The sequence below is a fragment of the Leiobunum rupestre genome, chromosome 11, assembly GCF_980474605.1.
Source record: "Leiobunum rupestre chromosome 11, qqLeiRupe1.1.hap1, whole genome shotgun sequence".
NCBI lineage: Eukaryota > Metazoa > Arthropoda > Arachnida > Opiliones > Sclerosomatidae > Leiobunum > Leiobunum rupestre.
This window is the reverse complement of record NC_143394.1, coordinates 24,533,481-24,559,855: the sequence shown is the minus strand read 5'-3', so window position 1 is coordinate 24,559,855 and position 26,375 is coordinate 24,533,481. Positions and strand designations below refer to the sequence as shown.

General features: G+C 34.4%; 1 protein-coding gene across 1 annotated transcript in view; it reads right to left on the bottom strand.

The window, feature by feature from the left end:
- Positions 1 to 25,726, bottom strand: part of LOC149922027 (uncharacterized) — a 29,293-nt gene extending 3,567 nt beyond the window's left edge. Inside the window, exons 1-5 of the mRNA XM_090162219.1 lie at positions 25,651 to 25,726; positions 24,420 to 24,581; positions 22,016 to 22,200; positions 16,450 to 16,669; positions 9,995 to 10,422 (exon numbers count right to left, since the gene is read on the bottom strand). Of these exons, the coding sequence (XP_090018345.1) occupies positions 9,995 to 10,422; positions 16,450 to 16,669; positions 22,016 to 22,200; positions 24,420 to 24,581; positions 25,651 to 25,726 (1,071 nt within the window). The remainder of the gene's footprint in view (positions 1 to 9,994; positions 10,423 to 16,449; positions 16,670 to 22,015; positions 22,201 to 24,419; positions 24,582 to 25,650) is intronic.
- Positions 25,727 to 26,375: the final 649 nt, after the last annotated feature.

Genomic DNA, 26,375 nt, shown 5'->3' with positions numbered 1-26,375 from the left:
ACCGTGTGGAATTACTATTAACCTTTAGAAATTTTCAGAAAAACAATATTTTCATTATTAAGTAAATGAATATTTTTATTCTAGAACTAGATGAAGAATACAAATGACAGTGACAAGAGAATATATTTTTACGGCAAAGCGAATAAACAATCCCAGCCGAGGAAAAGTGTTTTAAACGGAAGCCGCATTATTTCGCTGGACGTTGATCACGATGCGCTGGATTAGGTACTGCCGCGACTAAAGGAACAGAGTTTTAATTTGAGCATAGGTAGGGATTGTCGTTAACTCTACTTAGAGGATAATCGCTTCGATTTAATCAATGTAGCCTATACATTTTTGGCACTTATTAAAACTTTTCTTAGTGTTGGGAAAAGGTATAAAGTATACATTTTTCATGTATTCTTTATGGTAATACCTTGAATCACTGTTGCAAGTGGGGTAGACACACAACTGTTTCCTCAGAATGCTAACTATAGTTTAATTTAGTTTTAATTTATTGCCTAATTATATTTTAAATAGTAAATAAAACCAACTAAAATAAGAGAAACCGTTACTCGACTAAAATAGCAGACGACAAACTTTCAAAACTAGAATAAAATATAATAATAATAATAATAATAACCACCTTAGGCCCAAGTCATCTGGCGACTTATAATGCCTTTAAATAGGGGGCCGGGTTACAATTAGAGGATAGCGCCGCCGATCAAACGCCGCCGCCGCCGATTATTTAGATAACGCCGAAACGCCGCCGCCGAAAAATTTTCATTTCGCCGCCGAATGAATTTCCATTATTAAAGTATAATAATTACGTTTTGAGATCTAAACTACATAGATTTTTCTTTTGGTAGTGCTACGATTCCTAGGCTGTTGGGTGCACCGTACTAGCGTTCTAAAATTAAAAATAATTAATAATTTCCAAAGGATCTGGCACCACTGCACCACGCGCACCAAGATTTTCTGCAGCAGATAGCTGGGATAGGAGAGAGAGAAATGAAAACGGCTTTGAAGTTGCCTCGCCTCGTATTTTGTAATAAGTACAGAAACGTATCAGCTGCATTGGCTGCATTCAGCAATAACTATTCTATTAAATTTTAAAAATTCCTTTGATACAAAGGTAAAATAATTTGTGATAATAGACTTAAATGCGCGGGGAAAAACCGGATTTGGGGGGATGTAATTTATGCGGTAGAGGGCTGGCTCGTTGGTTGTCTGTACGATAATGGCGGCGCCCAGCAAAAGTGTATAGATAATAATACTAGTGAAATGGTAGTAAATTAGTACAGTATTGTTATTACTATCGTAAATGTTTTAGTTTAATAGTATCATATGTGACATAGTTACTCATAAGTGTGCCTCTGTTTAACATATCTGTATTAAAAATTTAAATGAGACCTTGTTTCACAGCCACCAAAGACTATATAAAAATACGCGTAACTTTATATAGTCTTTGACAGCCACCAAAGAAAATACAGCACTAACGTCGCGTAAAACTGGTTTTAACTTCCTTCCCCCCCCCCCTACGCGAGAACTAGTTTTGATGACGATGAAACCGTCATTGACTGGGAAGTGACGTCAATAACGTCATATCCTTGCAACAAGGTATCATTATGAAAAAATTCTTTCAGGCACACTTATGATTAAATAAGTTACATCTGATAGTATGTAACCAAAGTTACCTCTTCTTTGTTTTGGAAACAAGTGGTTCCTATTTTAATAAAATACATTCTATTAAACATGTATTTTTTAAATGTGTGTAACAATTTAAGTTCTAGCGGTCTATTACCCAGATTCGTGGGTAACAAGTGAAATAAGAAAACTACTCCGCTTTAAACACAAACTACAGAAAATATCGAAGCAACCAATGAAAATATTAAAAACTATATGACCTTCAGAAAAACAGTCAACAACAAAATTCGTGACGCGCGTAACTCGTATTTCTCAGAAAAAATAAAAAATAGTAAAACCCAAAAAGCTAAATGGCAAACGATAAATTATCTCCTGAACCGATCTAAAAAAACCAACAAGCTATTCCAATCGATCCCAATTCTCTAAACGATATTTTTACTGCCGAAATCCCTAATAACTCGGACTCTTCTAACTTAAACTCCCCTAGAAACTCCAGTGAACTGATTCTATACCAAATCACTCTGCCGAAGGTATTGACGGCCTACAGGCTAAACCTATTAAATTTATTTTACCATATATATTAATACCCTTAGCTTTTCTAATCAATTTATCCTTCCGCACCGGCCAATACCCAGAAAAATTAAAACGAACGATTATAGTCCCTATACATAAAAAAGGAGACCCAACAAATTGCTTAAACTACAGACCAATATCTATACTTTCATTTTTGCTAAGCTATTCGATAAGGCATTCCATAACCGGTTACTATCGTTCTCCGATAAACACAGACTATTGTCTAACTCGCAGTTCGGGTTTCGTTCTGGTAGGGGTACGATCAATGCTATATGTGGGGCTTACGAACATATAATAAATTACCTTGATGACGGGATGATTTGCATTGGTGTATTTTTAGATCTAAGAAAGGCGTTTGATTCAGTCCCACACAAAAACTTAATAAATAAACTATATAAATTGGGTGTGAGGGGCGTGGCCGGTGACTGGTTGGAGAGTTACTTGTCCAATCGATCGTGCTTTACCAAAGTAAATTCACAACTATCTGACGCTAAAAATCTGCAAAATGGTGTCTCTCAAGGGTCTGTAATATCCCCAATACTGTTTAACCTCTACATTAATGACATTTCAGACATGATTAAAAAAGGTTTAATTTTATATGCAGACGACGCATTATTGTTATATGGTGGCAAATGTCTTGATTCCGTTATTAGGGAAATTAATCGACTCTTAAATATAATTAACATCTGGTTAAAAAACAATAATCTAAATCTAAACCTTGAAAAAACTGAATACATAATATTTAGAAATGTTGGTAAAAAAACAAACAGTGACTTAGAAATACATATTGAAAATAAAAAAATTAAAAGAGTTAATGAATATAAATATTTAGGCATTATATTTGATGAACATCTGAACTGGAACTCCCATATTGATAATTTATGTAAATCTCTCAGGAAAATATGCGGTACCATTTATAGATAGAGTTAGCCTTTTACAAAAGCGAATAATTAGAACCATAAGTAACGCCCCCTTTCTAGCACATACAAAAGACCTCTTTATAAATTGTAAAATCTTTAATATCTACCAACAATACAAATACGCTACAATTCTTTTTTTTGTATAAAGATTACCATGGCCTTAAGCAAATAGTTGAATTAAATAAAAAATGTGTTAATACTAGAATGAATATAATGTTTCAATTACCAAATTGTAAAAAAAGCAAAAAGTTATCGTCCCTAATGTATAATGGCATACACTTATTAAATTCCACTGTAGAATCCATTGACATTACAACAAGAGAATATCTATTTAAAAGTAAACTAAAATCCCTAATACTAAATAATCTAATTTAATCCTTACCCATTTTTGTTATTACTGATTCATAATTTAGAATATTGAAAATTGGAATTTTGTTAAACATCATTTTATTTTTTATTTTTATATTTATTGTTTGAATTTTTGAATTTATAATAATATAAGTGTCGGGCTTACAAGTCATCTTTTAGACTTAGCCCCTTTCCCTTTTTGTATGATCTATTTAAAGAAACTAATAAATGGAAATTGAATTGAAGTCTGGCGCTATTTCTGAGGGGGGGCAGTTTTTCCCCTTAGGCGCCGCCGCCGCCGATTTTTTTCAACGCCGCCGATTATTCTGAAAATCGGCTCGCCACGCCGCCGCCGTTGAAAATTGGTTCGGCGCTATGCTCCAGTTACAATGCGTAGGAGGGTGGTGGCAAGCCCTTCATGCCACGCGAACCAACAGCTCCCTACACTAACTATTACCGTTAATATCTACAAGTTTTTATGGAAAGAGGAAACCGAAGAACTCGGGGAAAACTCCTTAAACCAGTGTGGTGAGAACTTGCAAACTTTATGCTGAAGGAGTTTTTCCGAGTTTTGATCTCAGTGCCACAAGCTGGGATCAAACCGGCTTCTCTTGCTGTGAGGCGTAACTGTTAATACACCGTGTAATGATTATTTTATTTTGTAAGATAGTTTTTAAGTTGGTGTTTGTAAGTTTGCGTTAAGATTAAGTAATAAATAATGACCATGTATGATTTCTAGCTATGCGTGTTTCTCTTTTAATGCCAACAATATAGTTTATTTTTTAAATGTATTCCAAACCATTATCCCCCTAGACATCATTTAATTAATTTATCTCCTATTTTTAGTTTTAATTAAAAAGTATCGCACGTGGATGGGTGTAAATGGTAAATCAAAGACATTCAACTGAAAACCCTCAAACCCATTGTTTTTGTGTTAACAAGTTTGATATGTTTCTAGTTACCCTTACGATTGGGAAAGTTTTTGTTAATATTCGCAGAATTTAAATCTATGGTCAGGGCCGGATTAAGCGATTTTTCGCCCTGGGTTCAAAATAATATGCGTCCCTAAAAACCAAAGGAGACTTAATACTTTGGTTTCGTAGTCTGGCTATTCTTAAAAATTGTTAGAATAATAATCGTTAAGCAAAAATATAGTGTTCAAACTTTTACTTTTTATTGCCCACGGTATAAAGAATTAAGTATTCATTTATACCAACACAAGTTAAAGATTAATATATAAGATGGCTCCACCTAGCAACTTTGAAAAAATTCAGCCCGGATATACCACGTAGTAGCAGATACGACCAACTATGATATTCTGGAACAAGCGCGGGAAACTGGTTAAAATAAAACCCCGATGTGTCCCTTTAATAGATGGCGTCACTTGCCTGTAATGGCAATTTATATAGTACTAAATAGTCTCTCGGGCATCCTTGTTCCTAGCTAACTAGCTAAGCAGTGAGCGCTAGCCTAGTAATTAAGTTCCTTATTTACTTTGTGTATTTTTATATTAAATAAGGTTCCTAGAATAAAGTTTCGTTATTTATGAACACTACAATCCCAAATTAAGTTTTTGCGCTTTCATTTCAACCCAATAGGCTCTTAAATAGGCGAATAAAGATATACCATCATCTATCTCCAAAAATAATATATATGACCTTGTAATCGTCAAAAACTTGATTCTACGTTATTGCTGTATCAATTTGGGCGCTCAGGGACCTATTTATTAGGCATATTAGCTCTGTCTCACGCCATTAGCGATAGAAAGGAGTGGGATACATCAATCGATAGGTGATATTGTACCCTCTTTCTTGTGATATTTACCCTCATAGTCGATGGGAAATAGACGCTTCAATATATCATCCTCTTAAGAAATCGCCAAGAAGTAACATTTCTGAGAGCCAGGACCTGCAAGTCACTGTTTGTATAGTGCTTGTTAAAATAATGGAAATTTTTCACCTTAACCAGGTAGCTTTTTTGACACATTAAGGCTTGGAAAAAACACGACGTTCTGTTTACAGGTGAAAAGTTTCCATTTGGGCTTAAAAGTTGGGTATTGGCTGTACCCCGCTCCGTCTGTGAGAGAAAGAAATCTGATAAATCAATCGATAGGCTACATCGTGTCCTTGCTGTCGGGCTCTTTATTTTGGGTAAAGAGACCCAGAAATTGGAATTAACTCTCCTACGCACCGTTAGAACTGGAAAGGAAAATGATGCGTAAGTTGACAAGGGATATTGAGCCTTGGTTGTTGCTGTATTATGTTTGGCACTCGAAGGTTTAGACATTGTTCGTTTGCCCGATTGTGTGTAGTTAAATGTCCGTGACACCTCGTTAACCTCCTCCTCAAGCTACTTCACAGCTATGATTATTAAGGTTAGCAGATACAGACGTCCCGTCGGTGGAATTTTCTAATTTGGTGCGCCCCCAATGACCTTGCTTGATAAAACGTTGTTATTAATTTTTTGGTAAAGGTTCTCTACGATTGTTAAGAATAAGTGCCCTGATTATGTTAAAGGACAGGGTGATTGAGTGATTTTATAGGGCGGTTGAAGTTTTGATTAAATTTGCATCAAATTTGCAATAGTGCCCTTATCAAAATTATTGAAATGTTCTCCAATTTAAATTTAATACTCCAAATTTATTTAATACATCGGGGGATTCTGCGTACTTAAATGTCCGTGACATTTTGTTATTAGTCAATGGTGTGACCATTTGGCGAGCGGGCGACCAGGACTTCTCGGTTTTCACACTTTTAAGATTTTTGTGACCAAGATAAATAAAAGCTTTTTGTACTCATTTTTAATTTTTTGTCTTTTATGTCATTTTGATTAAACTTCAGTTTTTGTTATAGTTAAATGTGTAATTCTATCCTAACAACACCTTGAGAATTTCATCCCTAGGTATTTCGCGATGGACATATTAATTATCAACGTTTTTCAAATGGCGTTTACTTCCCAATGAAAGGTCCACGACAGCCTACGCCATATAAGACACTCTTTAAACTATTCTTCAACAAGACTAACTTTACCAAACTAATTTCACACACCAAATGCGTACCGCTTGATCGATAAATAATTTATCCTAAAGTAACGATATATGAGTTCCAGGTAGTGCCTGTTCCCTTGCTTAAGGCACGTTAGAAGGTCGTTAAGGATAATAGCTTATATACGTATATAAATATAACTATGTCTAGAAACCAGTTTGATAAAATTTGATCAAAGGTTGATAAAAAATTGATATTTCTAAGGATAAACGAGCAATAGGGCTATGGTTGGTAAAATATCTCATATTTGTTTTAAAATTTGAAAAAAAAAACAAAGTTGATCAATTTTGACCAATTTTCACCAATTTAGCTTTTAGAACAAAATTGACAAAATTTAATAAAAAATTATGAAACCTGATATATTAGTGTAAAAGAAGGTACAAATTGGTGATATTGACCATACTTTATAAATTTTTGGTTAGTTTTGGTCAATTTGATCAAAAAGGTAAACTGAAAAGGGTAAAAAATATTTTAATTAGGAAAATAACAGAAAGTTTAAGAAAACAAATTATTAATCGCTTAAAATTAAAACGATGAACAAAATTGATCAACCTTGATCAGAACTACAAATTGTTGATCAAAATTTAAGAAATTTATTTAAAAATGTTTTAAGTAGAAAAGGGTAAAAAAAATCAAAAATATAAAATGAAATGGTTAGAAAGGTCTGTAATTGAAAATTTTATACAAAGAAATTATTGATTTCCCTTAATTGAAATTTTAACAATTTGATATATTTTTAAAATTTTAACGAATTTTATCTATATAAGTAAATCAGAATGGTTAATAAGTTAAAAATATATTAAAAAACTAGGCGCAATAATTTGAGAAACCACTCGAATTTTATATAAATTAATTATTGTGTTTTCAAACAAATAAAAATTAATCAAATTTAAAATTATTATTAAATTGATGAATTTCATATTTTTCCTAAATTTTTAAATTTAGAGAAATCATTTATTTATTTACCTAAAATTTTTAGTTAAGCCCTTTCTAACCATTTTCTTTTATATTTTTTTATCCTTTTCTACTTGTTAAGAAAAAATTAACAAAACTAATCAAAAGTGTATCAAATATATCAAATTCATCAATTTTTATTTAATTTAACCAATTATTAAAGTCTAAACAATTTTTAATTAAATTTCTTCAATTTTGATGAAAAATATAAATTCTGATCAATGTTGATCAATGTTGATCATCTTTGTACTTTTAAGCGTTAAATAATTTGTTTACTTAAAATTTGTGTTATTTTTCCAATAACAATACTTTTCACTCTTTTCCGTTTACCCTTTTGATTTTTATCTTACTTGGATCAACTTTTACTTGTTTTGATCAAATTGACCAGAACTAAAGAAAAATTAATAAAATATGTCAATTTCACAAATTTTTATCTTATTTTACACTAATTTATTCAAGTTTCATAATTTTTTATTAATTTTGTTCAAAAAGCTAAATTTGATCAAAATTGATCAAATAGTTTTTTTTTTTCAAATTTTAAAACAAATATGAGACTTTTTACCAAAACTTTTCATTTCGTGTTGTCAAAAACATTTTCGGTTGCCATGGCAAACGAAAGCCCAGCGTAACTTTTCCCTCACAGGTTTTCAAGTAGCATTGAGGGGTACATGATACCCGAGTTTGAACAAAATCGGTGGGTAACACCACGGGTACATGATTCCTTGTAAGTATACTGATGTATTAAAAATTAAAATCGGGGAACGGTATATTTATAAAATCATGATATTATCTTTTGAGCAAGCAGATCGCGTCGAATAATATTTTGGAATAGTAAGGAGACATTCGCGAGAAATGGAATCGCACGCTTTTTCTTCTCGCCCCAGCGAAAACACTATCATATAAGCTGTGTTCCATTATACAGACCCGAATTAAGCTATTTCCGCCGGAGTGATTAGTCGCATCCCAAAAGGCACGTTCTATTAATCCACATTACTAAACGCCAACACCAGGTGGCGGGATTATAATGTACATCGAGCTTGATTCGGTATTTTAGGCAACGCTAACCCTCCGAGCGAAGAGGAGAAAACCCGGGAAAATCAATATGCATTAGGTAGAGCTCTTAATCACATTCGTGTTTTAGATCTTTGTTTTTTGGGTTCCTTATTTTAGGTTTTTGATCGTTAGTTGATTTTACCTCGGGAATATTGACGAAACTTCACTACCAAGAGGGCTACTACGCAACAGCGAGAATCGCGCACGTATTCACATTTGCTATCCTCATTCAATTTAAACAATAAAAAATGCGTCCCCATAAAATTATTTCGTTGTCATGGACTTATGTGTAGAAATCTCAGACTCTTACGTATTTTCGGGAAAGTATCGGTATATCATTTCCTACAAACGAGGCGGCGTTGCTATCAAATAGAACAGGGCTTTCGTAAAAAACAGACCAATTCTTTTAGCAGTAGAAGCACCTACTTCGCATTAAAACCATTATAATGAGTTCCACCATAGATTTGTTGGTCTAGCAACAGTAAATAATATTTTAAAAAAAAAGGTAGCCACAGTATCTTTTAACCCATGGGGATCGAAATGTCGATCTCTACCTACAAAATGCTGAGCTCCACCTTCAAATTATTTAATAAGCAAGTATGCTAAATACTAGCATTTGGTAATTAACGTGTTGCGTTATTATTATCCGAGAGCCAAAAGAGTCAGCATTGTGATGCTATTCTCTCTGCTAATATTAATTGCCAAACCGTACAATAATAATATTACTTTACTAGTAGTGATTGACAGTAGAGAGATAACCACGTAAAACAGAGAAAACTCAATGACAATTATAAAAATATATTTAGTAAAATAAAATAATTTCCAAAATTGCAAAACTGATTCAAGAAATAATTCTTTTAATCTAAACTATTTTTCAATATCTGTTTTAACCCGTTAATGCTACCCTTCAAACAGATATTTTAAAGAATAATGTTTTTAGTAATAAAATCAAGTAACGTAGTAAATGTAAAGGGGGAGTTTGTTTAGGCTGACTAAATTTTAAAGGAGGAGGAGTTGCTCAAATTATATTATAATGTTTTATTCTGGAACTTAAATTATGAATTATTTTAACTTAAAGTCGCAATTTAGTTATGATTTTGCTATGTTTGATTAGTTTTCTAGAGATAAAACTAAAAATAAACATGATTTTGAAAGAAATAATTTTAAGATTAAAAACCTTAAACCACCTCGTAACGAAAATAAACAAATGGAAAAATATATGGTTACAATTTTTGGTTTTCGTTACGAGGTTGGGTGTCGCAAAAGTCTTTTTTTTGCGTTAGGTAATTTGTGAACAGCCTCATAGAGAGGAGATCTTACCCTTGAAAATGCTAATCTCGACCTTGAAAATTGTGACCTCAACCTTGAAAATGGATAATGATTTACCTTATTGTAGCCGTTAAAAGCCTACCAAAATTTCATATCCCATGAATAGTCTCCTAAACTACTTATTTAAGTAACTGAAAGAGTACTTACGTGTTGATTGCTGGTAATGTCCGTGCCCGTCGAGCTATGTCGGCAACAAGAGCCGTCAGAGAAGACGGTGTCTCCAGCTGCGGATGACATATTGATAACCATGCCGTTTCCCGTTTTGTAGTGTTTGTTGATATGATGATGGTTGTGTCTGCGGCTGCCACAAGAGGTCTCCGCTTTACTGTTCGGTGGGGCGCAGCAAGGTGCTGGAGTGCGAGTTGAGCAAGATTCGACGCCGCCGTACGTTTGAAAGCCGGAACCCCTGGCTGACGTTGATCCCGAAGAACAGTAACTACTGTTAGGGTAATTCTGAGAGTGAGAATTCTCCGAAGAAAAGCAACCAGAAGAGTGTTCGCATCGATCTTTCACCCTGAAGGCTCTTTGCCGGATTCGGTTTCTGCTCAGTAACTTATCTTCGTTTGCTTTAGAACCTATATGCGACATTAAATACGATGTTTACCAGAAATTCGTTTGTAAAATTTGGAATGCTTATACGACCAAAAAACATCAACTCTAGCTTATACTTTCTTTTTCAACTAGATCCCGCGTAAAGATTATCCCCTTCCCCGAATCTAATTTTAAGGCTCTGTAAATTGTTTGCTGATAAAATGAAACCCAAAGTCATTACTACTTTCCGAAATGTTTCATACTTCATATACGAAATGTTTGTTGAGATTCGTTTGAAACACCAACTGGATGAAACGTCCCTTAAAGGGGTATGAACGTTCAAATCTCCGGTGGCTTAACAAATTTCAGATTTTGGCCGATAGGTTTTATAGCCATATCTGAATGTTGCAATGGGACCAAAAAAAATTGAGACTCGCTGTATCATCTCAGAAAAAGACCATTTTTCATGGTAAACGAAGGTAAGTATAACCTCATTTTGTTCAGATATTTTACAGTTTGACCTAAAGCAAATGTTTACATTCGAATTCTTATAGATTTTTGACTGTAAAAATTAACCGGTGCATTAGTCGCCATCTTGGAAAATAGCGACCAAACTGAAAAGATATATTAAATAAAAATACACTCCTTTGCTAATTAGCGAAATTAGATTTGTTATACGTTGAGTGTCGCGAATTGATTCTTGAGTAAATGAAACTATCCGCAATATTTCAAGTATATAAAATTATATTTTGTCCGTCATTTCCCAAGATGATACCGCGAATGTACGAGGGGGAATGTAAATGAGCACCGAAAATCTAGGAGAGACCGGAAAAAATAATTACATTTTGCTCTAGGTTAATGGGAAAGTTGGAGTATAATAACTGAACTATTTGTTTTTACGTATAGGTGTTTCTTTACATAGTACCTTAAGGTTGTGATAAAAAACCCTTATAATTAAATCTATTTTCAGAAAGCGTACATATTCTTAAGCTTATCATCTCGCTGGTCCATGCTGTTAAGAAAATCTTGACTCAACTATAAGCTTAGAAAACGCCTCAGAATATTTAACTTTGTTATTGGCTTGGAAATATGTTAGAGCTTAAATACGTCACTTTCACTTATCGTTCTAAAACAATAAAACACGCGCCATCCTTTTAAAGAGCGTCTGCCAGTTGCTATATTTGGTATTAAATACCAGAAGATATAGTACAAATAAATGGTACCTGAGACTACGAGCAATGGAATACGAGGGACATCTATCCTATGATAGTGCTATCAGGTAAAATTGATTTCCAGTATAGGAGCGAAAGAACTTACAACGCCTAGTAAAGTACATTTTGGCAACGTTAATCAGGAATGATTTTGTTGGAATTTGCTCCTTATTCTCGAAACCACTCGCTTTACTCTTAAGATTCGCCCCCTTGACTTCATAATCAAATTAATCTTCGTCATAAATGGTTTCACTCTATTACGTCTTCCCGGGTTTAACCTTTGAATATAAATTTCGTTTTTCAAACGTATAAGCTTGTAGCTCGCTTGGCAGATAGGCCGAACGGCTGCTTTTATTCACAAAAACGTTTTTTTAAAAAGCTTACGGTGGGTTTCTGGTCCCGGCTTCGTAACTTCAAACCCTTTTCAAATTTTTAATTTTCATAATTTACATAATCTTAAGCTCTGAATCTTCCCTCGAGAAATTTCTGTATTCTCCACTGCTGTATGTTTTCGCTGTTTCTGAGAAAGTCTCCAGAATTTTAAAAACCTAAAAAAGTGTATTTTCAAGTTTTATCTAAGAATCCCCTCGCCTTCGATTATCTAAGAACCGGAATTTGTATTTAAATCCCTGAAAGCAGGGTCGTGCTTAAGTTTTCAGCAACTCTATTAATATACGATTTTTAATTTAGAAATAGAATTTATCATGACTCTAATCTCTTTATTCATTTTCAGGTAGAGTAGAACGTCACTATAGATACCAGTGGCGTAAATAATGGCACCGCAGTGCCTGCGACGTGGCCAGGTCCAAGAAGTATAAGGAAACCCAAAACTAACTTAGTTTCACCACTGATAGTTACAAACGACCCAAATGAGATATAAATATAGGGGTAAATGTGTATCGAGTAAAATAACGCCGGGTCCATGCTAGATTATACTGTAGTCGCTTAAGCCTTGGTGTAATTTTGGATATTAGCGTAGTTTATTATTATTAAAAGGTTTATATGAAACTACTACATATATTTTAAATGTTATTTTGATTTAAAAGCCTCCACTAAATGAGATAATTACGTCCAATAAATATAATTTTAGTATCGAATTTTTAAATTAAGAATATTTGATTAATTAGTGAGGTGCTATTTACTTATTAGAAGAGTTAACGCTACCTTAACCCCAACCCTCGATATTTTTTTAACCTCTTAGGAATACTTAACCTAATCAATTCAAAAATGGTTTTTGCCAAACATCTAACGACACGCGATCCGCTTCTAGGTATTCAAAATTGATCGTGACTGTAAATAAGCTTGCAGTAAACCTCTCTTAAAAGAAAGAAGAGTATCCTACTATCCATATAAAAATTCAATTTTTGAAGGACATTGTGAAAACAAATCCTTTAACTTTATTTTTCTTGTATGATTCTCATACAATTATATATACAAAAAAAGAAGATAAATAAATAGATATTCCGAGCGATTTCCTCAAAGTTGGTTGAGCGAAAGTATAGCAGCAAAACATTTTGGTGAGTGCACTCTTCAGCCAAAGATAATCTACAGAATCAAACCTCAAAGCAGACTGAACAGAAAATAGGCAGACTCAGTAAACTTTAAAATAAGATGTGAATCTTAATTTTCACCTATAGGCGTAGAGTTTCTTAAATTATTGATAAGACTCAAGCCGCCTGACCATACACTTTATCGGATTTATTTATATTAAGTTTATTTTTAACTGTCTAGTTCATTAGCCTACAAGAAGCTCGCTATTTGGCCAAAAAAATCTGAGTATCACGATAATCGTCGTAGTTTTACAACGAAGGATCTCAAATTTTCAGTATAGTTTCCGAAAAATATGTAGACGAGACGCTAAAAATTCGATAACAATCGGCGCGTTTACGGTGTAAACGATAATTAATGGTTATTTTAGCAATGCCCTCACTGGCGTCGCTTGCTCTTATGGTTTTCTGGTAAATTTAACTACATCCTAATATTTAATCGAACTAATATTTAACTTAATATATTAATCCTGGAAAAGTCTTTCAAATCAATAGGCTTTTAACACTTTAGTTTTTGAGTAAAGCGGAATCGTTACGAAATCAAATAAACCTTCACTTACAAGACTACACAGAAAAAAATGTGTTCAGATATTGAACACAATACATGAACACCATCACGCATCACTTTTCTGCTCGTGTTCAAACCGAGAACGTGTTCAATTAGAAATATGGTTAGGTTTTGAACGTGTTCAATTAGAAATATGGTTAGGTTTTGAACGTGTTAAATTAGAAATATGGTCAGGTTTTGAACGTGTTCAAGTGGAAATATGTTCGGGTTTTGAACGTGTTTATTATGTCATGTGTTCAGGGTTAAAAAGTGTTCTAAATGTATTGTGTTCAGGTTTTGTACATGAGTTACTGGAAATGTTCCGCTTGTGAACATATTGAAAATCTCCGGACAATTACACGGTTGTAAAAACCCTTTAAATTGAATATTTATTAATATTAAAAGACTGGTTACAAAACGAAGCTCTTGGATGGTCTAAAAAACTGTTAAAAACTTTTTTATTTTTCAGTTAACATAGCTTAAATTATTAGACTTAGGCCTAAGGTGGTGCCTTGGGTATTAGCCTAGCTGATTATTATTATTATTATTATTATTATTATTTCTACACTTTGATAAAGTAGTCACTAACACTTGGCGGGAAAAAGTAATAATTTTAACATTTATTCTGCATTTGTAAATTACTAGTACAATAGTTTTTAAAACAATTTTTAGGTTTAAACAAGTCAGTAAATAAACTAAAACCTACCAAATTTTACGACAAAGGCGCGAAAGAAAGTTCGTAGTGGTCAACTGTGTTCGTTCGTATCTGTCCTATGCGATTTTTTGCCGCGAATTCTGAAACTTTCTAGATAAGAGGCCGGAAATCGCGGTAAAGCTGAATGTAGATTTTATAGCTATAGAACACGAAACCATAGATCATGTCCTTGAATTAACATGTTCACAGAACAAGTGTTCAGGCTTTGTGTTTCGGATATCAATTTTCATCCATTTCGAAGGGAATAACACTAGGAGAATGGCAATGTGTTTACAATAGAACACATTTTAGTCTTCGTAACATTTTCAAGCGTTCAAATTCTAATCGTGTTTACGTATAGAACATTTAAATGTGTTCAAAACCTAAACACACTTTTTTCTGTGTAATAGCTGGAAACTGCAAAATGTTAAGGGGTTGACTTTAGACCCTTTAGTGTTGGGCTTTCTCTATATCGTCATGTTACTGACGCACGGTTAATTTTAGATTTCTCCTTATATAAAGCATTTGTGATAACGCAAGATACACGACAAAAACGATTTTACTGGGACCATCGCCTATACTATCACTTGGAACCCAATAAACTTTTGACTTTATTTCAATTTATTAGTCAAAAATGGAAATCAAACCGATTTTAACTGGGTTGTCGATCTAATGTAAACGCGTTTTTAGATATCGCTCTTCTAAATGTTTGTCAAATGTTTTGAAATTTTTGAGAGGGTTCATACCCAATGTGGAAGCCTTTTAGGTTTCTTGGTAACGATATTCTTTTGGGAATTTGGAAGTTATATAAGAGCGTCTACTTAACATTTGAGGAGTTTTTTTTTCTTCAAAACTTGGGTAGTATACTTTACCTGTAAGCTTTTGTTATAGAGTTTTCCATATCTAATGACATAATCTGTTGAATCTAGCAAACAACGATGATTTATCCTGCTCCCTTACTATTAATTTATCGTCTATACTTAGGTGGGGTTTATTTCTTAATAACTCTAAGGAAAATTACCCGAGATGTTTGTTGATTAAAGATTTAGCGGCAACGACTGCAGACTTTCAAAACTTTCAAATTACTCGCGATAATTTTGAAACGGACTTGTTGGTACGTTTTCTAAAAGTGACGGACATTAGCTCACAGATTTGTTTTAAATTTTAGGGATTGCCCACATCTATCGCGTTAATTATGTTTTATCTGATTTGAACCTACCACTAACGAATGCTTTTAAATATATCGATTCCAAAATTCAGTTGACAATAATCCCTCCCTAACGTCATAGCGTCATCGGTTCATCCTTGAGCATATTAATACAGGGAAGTTTCGGTGCAACAGAATTTCTTGGGAAGCACTCTTCTTCATATCCCCCTATCGGGGAAAATTGGCATAACGGCCGGTGACTATACAAGTGCGAAGGTATCAAGGGGAGAATCTGTAGTCGGGAGAGGTATGGCAAGAAGTGTTTTATATTAGATCTTTTTTTCCGTTCTCCCAAGCTCAGGGCCACTGAGAGCGGGCCCGGGCCCAGTTAAAATATAAGTTCCGAGCGCCACGAGAGCCATAACTTAGGTCTAATGCTTGATTTCCACTAGCGCGTGTCATAATATATTTTTCTTTACACGCTATTACGCCTTACCGTGGCCTTTCCCCACTGGTTTAAGGGGTTTTCCCCCGAGTTCGTCGGTTTCCCCTTCCATAAAAACTTGTTGAAGTTAACGGTTATAGTTAGTGTAGGGAGCTGTTGGCTCGATCGCGTGGCATGCAGGGCTTGCCACCACCCTCCTACGCATTGTAACCCGGCCACCTGAATTAACGGCTTCAAAAGTCGCTTGATGACTTAGGCCTAAGGTGGTGCCTTGTGTATTAGCCTAGCTGATTATTATTACCTTCCTTAATTTCATCAACACGCATAACGGTGTGTTACTCAACTAAAGCAAGTTCAAACGTTTTAACAAGGGAACAGATGACGTTATACATAAGATAAGTGAGTCTTCACTTGATTAAAGGAAGGAATTTTCAAACACTGAATTTCGGAATCGACCTATTAAACAAAAATCAGAATTACCTGACTTTTTGGCTTCTTTCAGTTTATCCTTCCCCTGAGCGGCGGAAGGACCCGTGGCGAGTCTCAGAGTCCAACTGACCGACGCGTGACAAGCAATGAGGACGGCACATGGTAAGGCGTAAACGACGGTTAAGGTCACCAATGTGAAGGCTCTTCTCGCCATCTGGTGTTGCCACAGTTCTACGCAAAAATCGAAAGTGAAAGGACCCAGTCGTAGATCCTAGTGACATGGATGATAAATGTTTCAATAAATTTATAAATCTATAGTATAGATAAGGCAATTATGAGGTCGTTATACAAAAAAATAGTAGACATGAATGCCGAGTTCTCCAAAACCATATCAGAAGCTAGGAAACAAATATTCGCGTATAAAAAAGCTCAAGGGTTTATTGTGCTTAAGATAGAAAAATAGTCAAGTCATTGTCATAGGTGCCAGGTTTTCAATTTCTTTACTAAAGTAAAGTTTTCAATTTGACCACAGACAGCAGAATAAAATTTCAGATTTGTATCCAGCTCCCGTTTTATATGTTAAACCCAATATATAATAAATACAAAAATTGCGGATTTTGTTATTTGCGAACATTATAATTAACCGCGAATAAGCTGGTCTTTACCTCGCAGGTAAATTCTTCTATTATTTTTACAACTCTATTTCCGGAACTCAAGCGGAAAAATACTAAAATTCATACTCACTTCAACAACGCCGGATATAAAATATTCCGGTTTTTTAACTGAATAGTAAGTTAAAAATTGCGGACATTTAATACATGCACAGACCCCCTTGCGAGTTCGTATTTGGCCGCTTCTTCTACAGCCCATCTCTGGGCCGCTACCCAGGCTGAAGTGAAGAAAAGGTCTAAGTACGCTGGACTCGAGAATCGGTACATTTTTAAAGCGGTGGCCGTTGAAACTCTCGGCTCGTTCGGTCAAGAAGGCTTAGGTTTAGTTCACGCCATTGGCCGTCGTCTGAAGGACGTAACCGGTGAGCCGCGTTCGGTTCAGTTCCTTCTCCAACGAATCGCTATCGCGATTCAGCGAGGCAACGCGGCATCAATATTAAACACCTTTCCTCCAGGGGCTTCCCTAGAGGATTACCTCTATTCTTTGTAAATTTTGTAAATATTGGTGAAATAAATTAATATACAAAAAATAAAGGGGTGTTGAAAACGCGCTACGTTTCAATAGATTTTTCTATAAAATATTGGTGGCTCTTCCGTGTTAATATGTTTTCTACGTCACCATCTGTAGCTACTACAAAGATAAAAATGATGACCTGAAACTTGGGCTAGTGACGTCAAGATGAAATCTTTATGTTTCGACTTTTCATTATTTAGTTGATGAAAATGTTCAGAAATATTTAATTTAAAAAAAAGAAGCTGAGCCTGGTTTGACTCCATCTAGTTTTGTTGCGAAGTACATTAGCTACAACCACGCACAAAAGGTTTCGGAAGTCTCTCAATATTTTTTTACGAAATAAAAAGAGTTTTTAAAGTAAATTCAAGCCTTTGAGCACTGCAACACAATTGGTCCCATTTTTCGAACTCAAACATTTTCTACAACCTTTAAATCTTCAACAAAGAAATCTACAATTAACGGCGTGGTTGTCTGGTAGCATGCTGGCGATGAAAATGATAATGATACATGACGTGATAGGTGATATCGTGCCCTCGCTGTCGCTGTATCAATATGGGTAGTTGAGGAACCACAATTTGGGTGTTGGCTGTCATTTTCGCCATTTTGTGAAAAATGATACACAAATCCAAAAGGTGATATCGTTTCCTTGGTCGTCTCTGTATTAATTTTGGACAATAGGGGTCCGGAAATTGGGCACCGCCTGTCCTTCGAACCGTCAGGGATAGGAAGTAAAATGATACATCATTCGATAGGGGATATCGAGCCTTGTTGGCGCTATATAAAGTACCTACGTTTTGGGCATTTGATCGGTTAGATATTTTATAGATATTTCCAACAAATGGGGGGTTGTGTGTCCCTTACATCTTGTTTCTTACGGTGGGTTTCTAAATTGGTAATTTTGGGGGTTGTCGAACAAGAGAGTGCCGCCGCTGGTCTACAGAATGAGGACTTTAGAAGACGCCATGAAATAACAAAAAATTTACAATTTACGGATAAAAACGAAAAGTTCTTCATTTGGGGAGACCTGCCGTTTTCCAGCAGCTAGAACTTCGAGGTGAGCGATGCAAGACAAACGAACAAAATTATCTTAAACGCGTGACCACACAAGAGATTATTATTATTATTATTATTAATCGCTATTAATCACGAGTGCTGTATGTATATAAGCCATATAAAACAGCTGCAATAGGAACGAATTTTATAACCTAATAAATGACTGCGTGCATATATAGGTAGGTGTATAAGAAACGTTATAAGCATCAGCAGACCAGCGATAGCGAATTAGAGAGTTTGCTTATTACAATTCAAACCCTTTTTATCAGAAACAGTTTAGAACTCAGTTTTTCGAGAAGCCACGTGCGCTACTTTTCTCCAGGTTAGTTATCTTTTTTTGCCCAAAATTTATCACCAACTCCTTTACTAAAATGGATGCTTAACTTTAAATTAAATTAATTTTTATTCAAACCAGTGTATTTGTCTGATAAAATATTACAATTAGTATTGGAAAGCTATAAACAAACACTGAACAAGGGTAGGGGGATCTTTTTATCAAATTTTCTACATAATTTGTCAACGATAGTGACTAATATAAACTGGTTATTAACAAAATCTAGATAATGATATGTAACCGGATGAAAACACACATCTTTTTACTAACTTAAACCTTGTATAAAATGACTTTATTTAAATTATAAACGTGTTAAGAAGTGTATGAACGTTAACTCTATTTTTCATGGTTTTCAGCTTAGCATTGGCAAAGTACCACCAACAATTAAAAAATCATACAAATGGAAAATTGTAATAATTATATTGTTTTAACAAAATTCAAAGAAGATTTTCTAAATTTTTAAATTAGCGAGAGTCTGCGAAAGTATGTTTGAAACGAATAACATTAGCTGTATATGGAGATTTATTTATATTTTCATAGTTTGTGTGAAATAGATACCTAAAATTTTTGGAAACCGTGATTTTTTTTATTTCCTGTAAGTGGCGCCTCTAGCAAGATATTTACTCTCGCTTATTTAACTTGAAACTTTAAGGAATGGATGACTTGCTAAAACGCAGTAGTGCATAATCGTGGTTGTCAGTGATTTTCCGCGACTGTCGACAACCGTTAATTCTCCTAGTCCACTTGCATACACATTTCAATCGAAATTTTTTAAATAGATGACGGTTAAATAGCAATATTCAAGTGTGAAAGTAAATTCACCCCTTATAGTTAATATAATTTGGAAAAGTATATCTTCACGTAGGTTACCGTAGCTTCATGGTTACTAGAAATCATCCTACACTAGAAAGCTAAAGCAAGATTATGACCAATAAATGTAGAGAAAACTAACAAATCATTTGCCAATATTACTACGTAACAAGTTGGCAAGCCAAAATATACCTCTCCTCGGAAGAGTTTTTAATTTTCAGTGAATCGTAACTGTATCCGTGGTTCTGCGGTAGAACGCTCACCTGTCGTGCAAGAGGGCTCGGGTTCGAATCCTGGCCGATTAAAAAAAATACTACACCCAATGACAAAAAGAGGGCGCTTTTGGAAAAACCTTCGATAGTCATTTGGATTATTTAAAGTCCCATAGGGTACGGAATGAAGTTTAGTCACCTTAAACAAAATCGTATTTCTGACACTAAGTCAAGACTAACAATAATAATAATAACCAGCTTGGCTAATACCCAAGGCACCACCTAAGGCCCAAGTCATCTAGTCTGATAGTTTAAGCCCCACTCAAAATTTCCGCCGAGCCGTAGGAAATGTTTTTGAGTGGAAAAGGCTGTGGAAGGATAGGACTAAAGCCATTTGCATCACGGTAATTACAGCTTAAAAGGGAGAGTCAAGTTTTAGCTTCCGTTAGTTTATTTAAATAGCTTAGCTGCTGTGCGTCTAGTTAGTCATACTGTCTTCCGACAAAAAGATTTTTTCGGAGTCAGAAAAATTCATAGCGTAAGGTTCGAAACTGACGCGTTTCTTTTATCAAGGACCAATAATAACGAAATATTACTTACCATTCACCATTCTTTCGTATTCCCACTGTTTTACACGTTAAATATAATTTCTATCTATTTCGGGATCGTGTCACATCAATATCAGCACTAAACCCCGCCATTTTTATGTCTCTCGGCAACGTAACTCCCCCTAGCGCGGAAATATTTGACCATGATAGTCTCAACATAATTATTATTCTAGCAGTATAAATAGTCTACATGATACCGAACACGTTGTTTGGGGAACATTTTATTTCTTACTTATGTTATAATATTTTATTATTACTGAATTAAACGAATTGAAGTTTTACTTTACAGATATTCAGAAGAATATCGGTGATTCAACGGATTTCTAAGTGGTCCCATACATAAGAGGTTTTATATGTTTATTTGCAATGAGTTACTTTATGTAGTACTCTTTTCTTCAACGGTTTTATTATATGATTTTGTAACTGCACGTTTTCTGTAAATAAATAAATGTAGCCTGCTTTGGTGCTATGGTCATTTTATGTTAGTTTTATTCTAAAAAATGTCTCATTTATCACAAACAGCCTAATTTTTATCAAAAATCATTCAATTTAAAACCGAAATTTTCCTTAAAAAAGCTAAAAATGAAAGTAAATTGTGTACTAACATTGTAAGTCCTCTATAGTATATAGCACAACAGGAAACTAAACATGAAAAACGTGATTTTTAAATTTTATTGGTTTTATATGTACTAGATAACACAAATTTATAAAGATGTTTTGTGTAAAAACTAGAAAGAAAAGTTCAATTCAGGAAAAACTCGTTTTAAATATGTGGCTTATAGATAATTTTAAAATTTAACGTGTCAGGCTGTTGGATTATACTTCGATTATTTAAAAACGGCGCTGCCCATGTGAACAGATATGTACATGTAAGTGATATTATATGCATCTGATTTAAGGTATTTTCAATTCAGTATATTTTTCGCGCCAAAACACGGGTGCCCTCATTGTCGCCTTTGCCACTCATTATATCCGCCATTTTCGCTTCCCTGTCAGTGGTTGTAGATGCTGATTTTGGTAAATGTCCCACATATTGCCATAGACATCCTACAGGCTTCTACTAAAGTGCTTTTTGTACACATGTTAAATACACAGATATCAAACCTATCGTTTAAACATTCTAAAACCAAACATGGTTTATAGTGAAATAACAATATAAGAATTTTGTGTTATTATTCCGTTTATAAATATCTCATATTTAAAAATATATCCTATTATACTTAAGCTGTATTTATAAAACCTACTTTCTTCAATAATGGTATTTTTGCCGTACCATTAATGGCGTTTGCTAATAAAGAACTATGCTAGCAGTGTTGCCTGGTATGGTTTAAAAAAATATCGGCGCCTATATTTGGGCGCGAAACAAAGTTTATAGCCAAAGTTGAAAGGATAAATTGCAAGCTTATTGTTTTTACCTGAGTGGTGCGGACTAATATAACAGGAGCAGAAATTAAGGCCGACAGAATCCAGACGCCGATGACCATCCCAGCTGACAGACGCCGACGGCGCACTTTTTCGAAGACTCCCGGATGCCTCGTGAACAGATATCTATCTAAGCTCAAGGCTGTCAGAGAGAGTGTTCCCGACGTTACGGCTACTCCTGAAATAACCAAGCACTTCTTTCATAGTTGTAAAGCCAAACAAAAGAATCCGGTGATAATTATTAAATTAAAAGGGTACATAGGCGAAGTCAAGATTTTAAGCCCAATCAGCGATGGGCACCGCTCAACTCATTTAGGAGCTTGATCTTATATTGAGCGAAATTATAGTTTTCAAAAAAGTGAAAAGGAAATGAGCCTATCTTCGATTCCATCTCTCAAATGGACTTGAAAAGAGAATGGATCGTCTTTTAAATGAGTGTGAGTGAGATCTAGCAATAGTGAGCTGAGCCACTATTTTAGCAAAACGCCCATCACTGAGCCCAACAAACCTGGTCTTTTTGTAATACAAATAAAAGCCGTGGACTTTTAAATTGTTCGTTTGATATTGAATTTTATTGAACGCCTTGTTGTCGCCTCGAAGGCATTAAGTCCGAAGTACCGCTATACTTTTCCCAATAAATTACGTTCTTTTTTCCATATCAATGTTTATTGGCAGAATTCCGGCCAACTAGATTAACAAAGATTTGTTTTGTCTTAAGGTGTAAGGTAGTAGACGATAACAGATCCTTCATCAAATTTTCTATATAAAGACCACTAACATCCTAAACAACTATTAAATGGGTCAAAACAGGAATATTTTGCTAAATTCCCGATCTTAACTCCATTCGGTTAAAGAAAGTGGAATAATTTTTAACTTTTTATTGTGAATACTGTGAACCAGCTAGCAGAGGGTTAATAATTATAGTCTAGGCTAATAAACAAGGCACCACCTTAGGCCCAAGTCATCCAGCGACTTTTAAAGCCTTTAAACATTGCTAATTATGAAATTAATCTTATTTTTAAACAGTTGAAAAAATATTGTTTTTTTAAGTCAGAATAACGGATAACCTATCGCGGTTAAAAGCTTTAGAAAAATAGTCATAAATTTGAACTGTGGGGACCCGCGAATATTACATCATTCATCTTTCTTTGGTCCGATTGTAATGGCTCAAGAAATTCTAATACTTTCCGCCTGCTAGAGATAACAATTTGCAAATTTGACGCTTAGGTCGTAGCCTAGAGTTTCGACTTGTTCAAAGAACCACTGGGAATTTGATTGCGTTCTCTTTGACCAAAAGACGGAATCTTTCACCATTCACGTACGTGAAGAAATAAAAACTAAACAAAATTCGTCCCTGGTGAGTAAAGATTTCAGTATTCTGTTGACTTGCTCCATCTCTAGAAAGATTGGTAAAAGAAAGTAGCTTCATGAGGGGAAAAGAAAAATATTCTACGGTCTCCGTTACAATTTCTGATTTGGTTGAAAGTCGCGAGTAGTTTTTATGAGGAAAAGCTTCATTTTAATGTTTCATCAAGAGATAAGGTAAAGTTTCAAATGCGTTTTTATTCGCTTTGGCTTCATTGCCGATCTTAAAAATACGCGACATTGGCCTTTGATTTTATTTATGTAACATGAAAATATATATGTAGAATTAACCTACGTATAAGTATAAGTCCTTTACGTCTCGGAGAAAAGCTTTATTTTCTTTGAACAAAAGTCTCGCCACTTACAATTGTTAGTAAATTACAACTCAAGCAAAAATCAACGTCTTAATTTACGTAGACCAATCCAACGTTTTCGGTCTAGGTTTAAAGTTGGTGATACAAATTACCATCTACATTTTAAATTATATAGTTATAATCCACCCTAAACCTTCTGAAAATACCGTATATATTTTCTTGTAAATCAACTTGTTTTCCACGATGTTGAGTAAATAGTACGTAAATTGCGCAGTCGTTGTTGAACAACATCTAAAATGCGCATAAAGGCGACCAGAAAATTCCTCTAGGAAATGTCCGGTGGTGTTCAATAAGAAAAGGCAAAAGTAGTGTACCATTAGATACGACAGTTTATAAATATTTTGTCCAAGTGTGGATGAACACCATATTTATTGTAACGCTATTTTAAAGTATTTTAAGTCAAAATAAGATAAATATTATTTAATTTTATAAAATCAACAAAACTATTTTGAACAATAACTTTGAATCGAACTTAAGCTGGCAGTAATTTTACCATTTTGTATAGAGAACTTTAAGATAACGGGTAATCAAACTTAGGACGTTGTAAGATCAGAGGTAAAAGTTTTAATATGTAAATTTTGTGTGCTAGCAGAAGTTGAGTTAAAGTCTTATCCTGAAATAGACTAAATCTAAAGGCCTTCTACTGAAAGGAAATTACCTTGACAGTAGGCCAGCACTTTGCACATTCCTTTTCCAAGCACCCAGACTTTGGTGGCACTTGTGTAGGCTGCCATCGGGCAGCAGACGAGCAGGACGAGAAGATCGGCGACGCACAAATTAACTAGCACGGGATTATTCCTTTTTCTCCTCTTTGGAAGCGCTGTCAAATATACAAGCAATAAGTATTATTCAGTCTGTTTGTGATGAAAAAGAGCTGATTGTACGAAAAATAACTAGCATGTGACAAAATAATTAGTTTGAAAGTTACGCGGCAAATAAGAGTCTCACAAGTCTTGTCGCTTGGTTGCACCGTATAAGATCAGGATTTACACGCGAATGTCATATGACGTCTGTGGATTACTTAGAGCCTACCATTAGCGATGTACTTAATTAAAAGGGATAATGTGAGCACTGAACGAAGAATGATTTTAAATATAAAATTGTATTTAAATACTAATTTAGACATTTTAGTTACAACCCTTAGTTAAATTAAAACAGTTTTAAAACAGTACGTTTAACAGTGTCAATTTGGTCTGACCATACTGTGGTTCATCTAATAACGTCATAAGATGGAAATTATCATTTGCTGATAGACAATCACGAAATTTTAGAAGCACTTTATTCGCTTCCTTTCATGGCACCCATGCCACCCCGTCCTAGACTCCTTTATTTGATTTTTGAACCGACTAAAACTGTGGATTAAACAATTACATTAGACATTCTTTTAATTAAGTCTTTGGGGGGACCAATTCCCTCATGATTTCTAAGTAAAAATATAGAGACCAATGTTGAAGGTGGCCCTGTCCTAAAGTGGTGACTGCTAGACAGACGAAAAAATGACATCGGTCTATTTAGTTTTAGATAATTAAATAACTTCTAAAGATGAGGCGACAAACTGAAGGTTAAATAAACTTTTTGTTGTGAAATAACGCGATAATCGCGCAAAAAACTTGAGAATTTGAGTTTTTAAGATATTATAGTTTCGGTTGACTAGCTTTGCTCTTTTAGTGGTATACCCTACACATGGAAGACAAAAAATTGAAATAGAAATTAGTGACAGCTTTCGGAAATTAAATTTGAACTTCCTAAAATTTCTATTAATTTTTTAAGGCGAGCATACAAATTAAATTTTGAGGGATTATTAAATGGATGGCATCAAACGTTCTGAGGGAACCAACAATTAAAATTAAGGAGCCTCACTTTTAAGGTCTGTCTTTCGAAAAACATACTGCCCCCGCCAATGATAACTTTGTTGGGTACATAGAGTTGAGGATTTATAATCATTTTAGCTTTTAAACTAGTCATTTTCGTCCTTGAATATTCGAGGAATAATTAGAAATATTGAGAAAGGCTAACTACCTAGCTAATAGGAATTATCTTTTTTAACAGCTCCAAGTTAACAAAACGACATTCAAGTTATGGAAATTTATTCCGAGTTAGCTTTTAAAACTACTTTTGAGAAAATTAGGTTAGTTTAAAATTTGATAAACTATAGAAAGCTGTAAGGTTTGGCGAAAATGTCTTGAGTATGCTCGTTGATATGAACTTTTGAATCTTTCTCTAGCTTTGAAAAGAGTGTCCACAACCTATCATAGACATGTCTAAAAAAAGGCAAATGGTTCAACTTCGTTAAATATATTATAAAGGACGCCTTACATTCTACACAAAAAGTAGTTAAATTGGGGTTCAATTTGTCTTGAAGACACGCGCTCAACCGTGTTCTCATTTATAAAATTGCACAAAACGTTTTCGGTGCTTCGTCATTAATTTTTAGAAATCAACTGTAAATTTAATTTAGTGTGTTTTTATTTCTAATTTCTTTGAAAGTTTGGACGTTGCGCCTACTGGGAGTATATATAAAAAAAATTGTTTAGAATTTATCGAGTACTACCTTTCATTCAATGCTTATAATTCTTTTGAACTCAGTAGTACTTATAGTTTCCATAATGGGCTG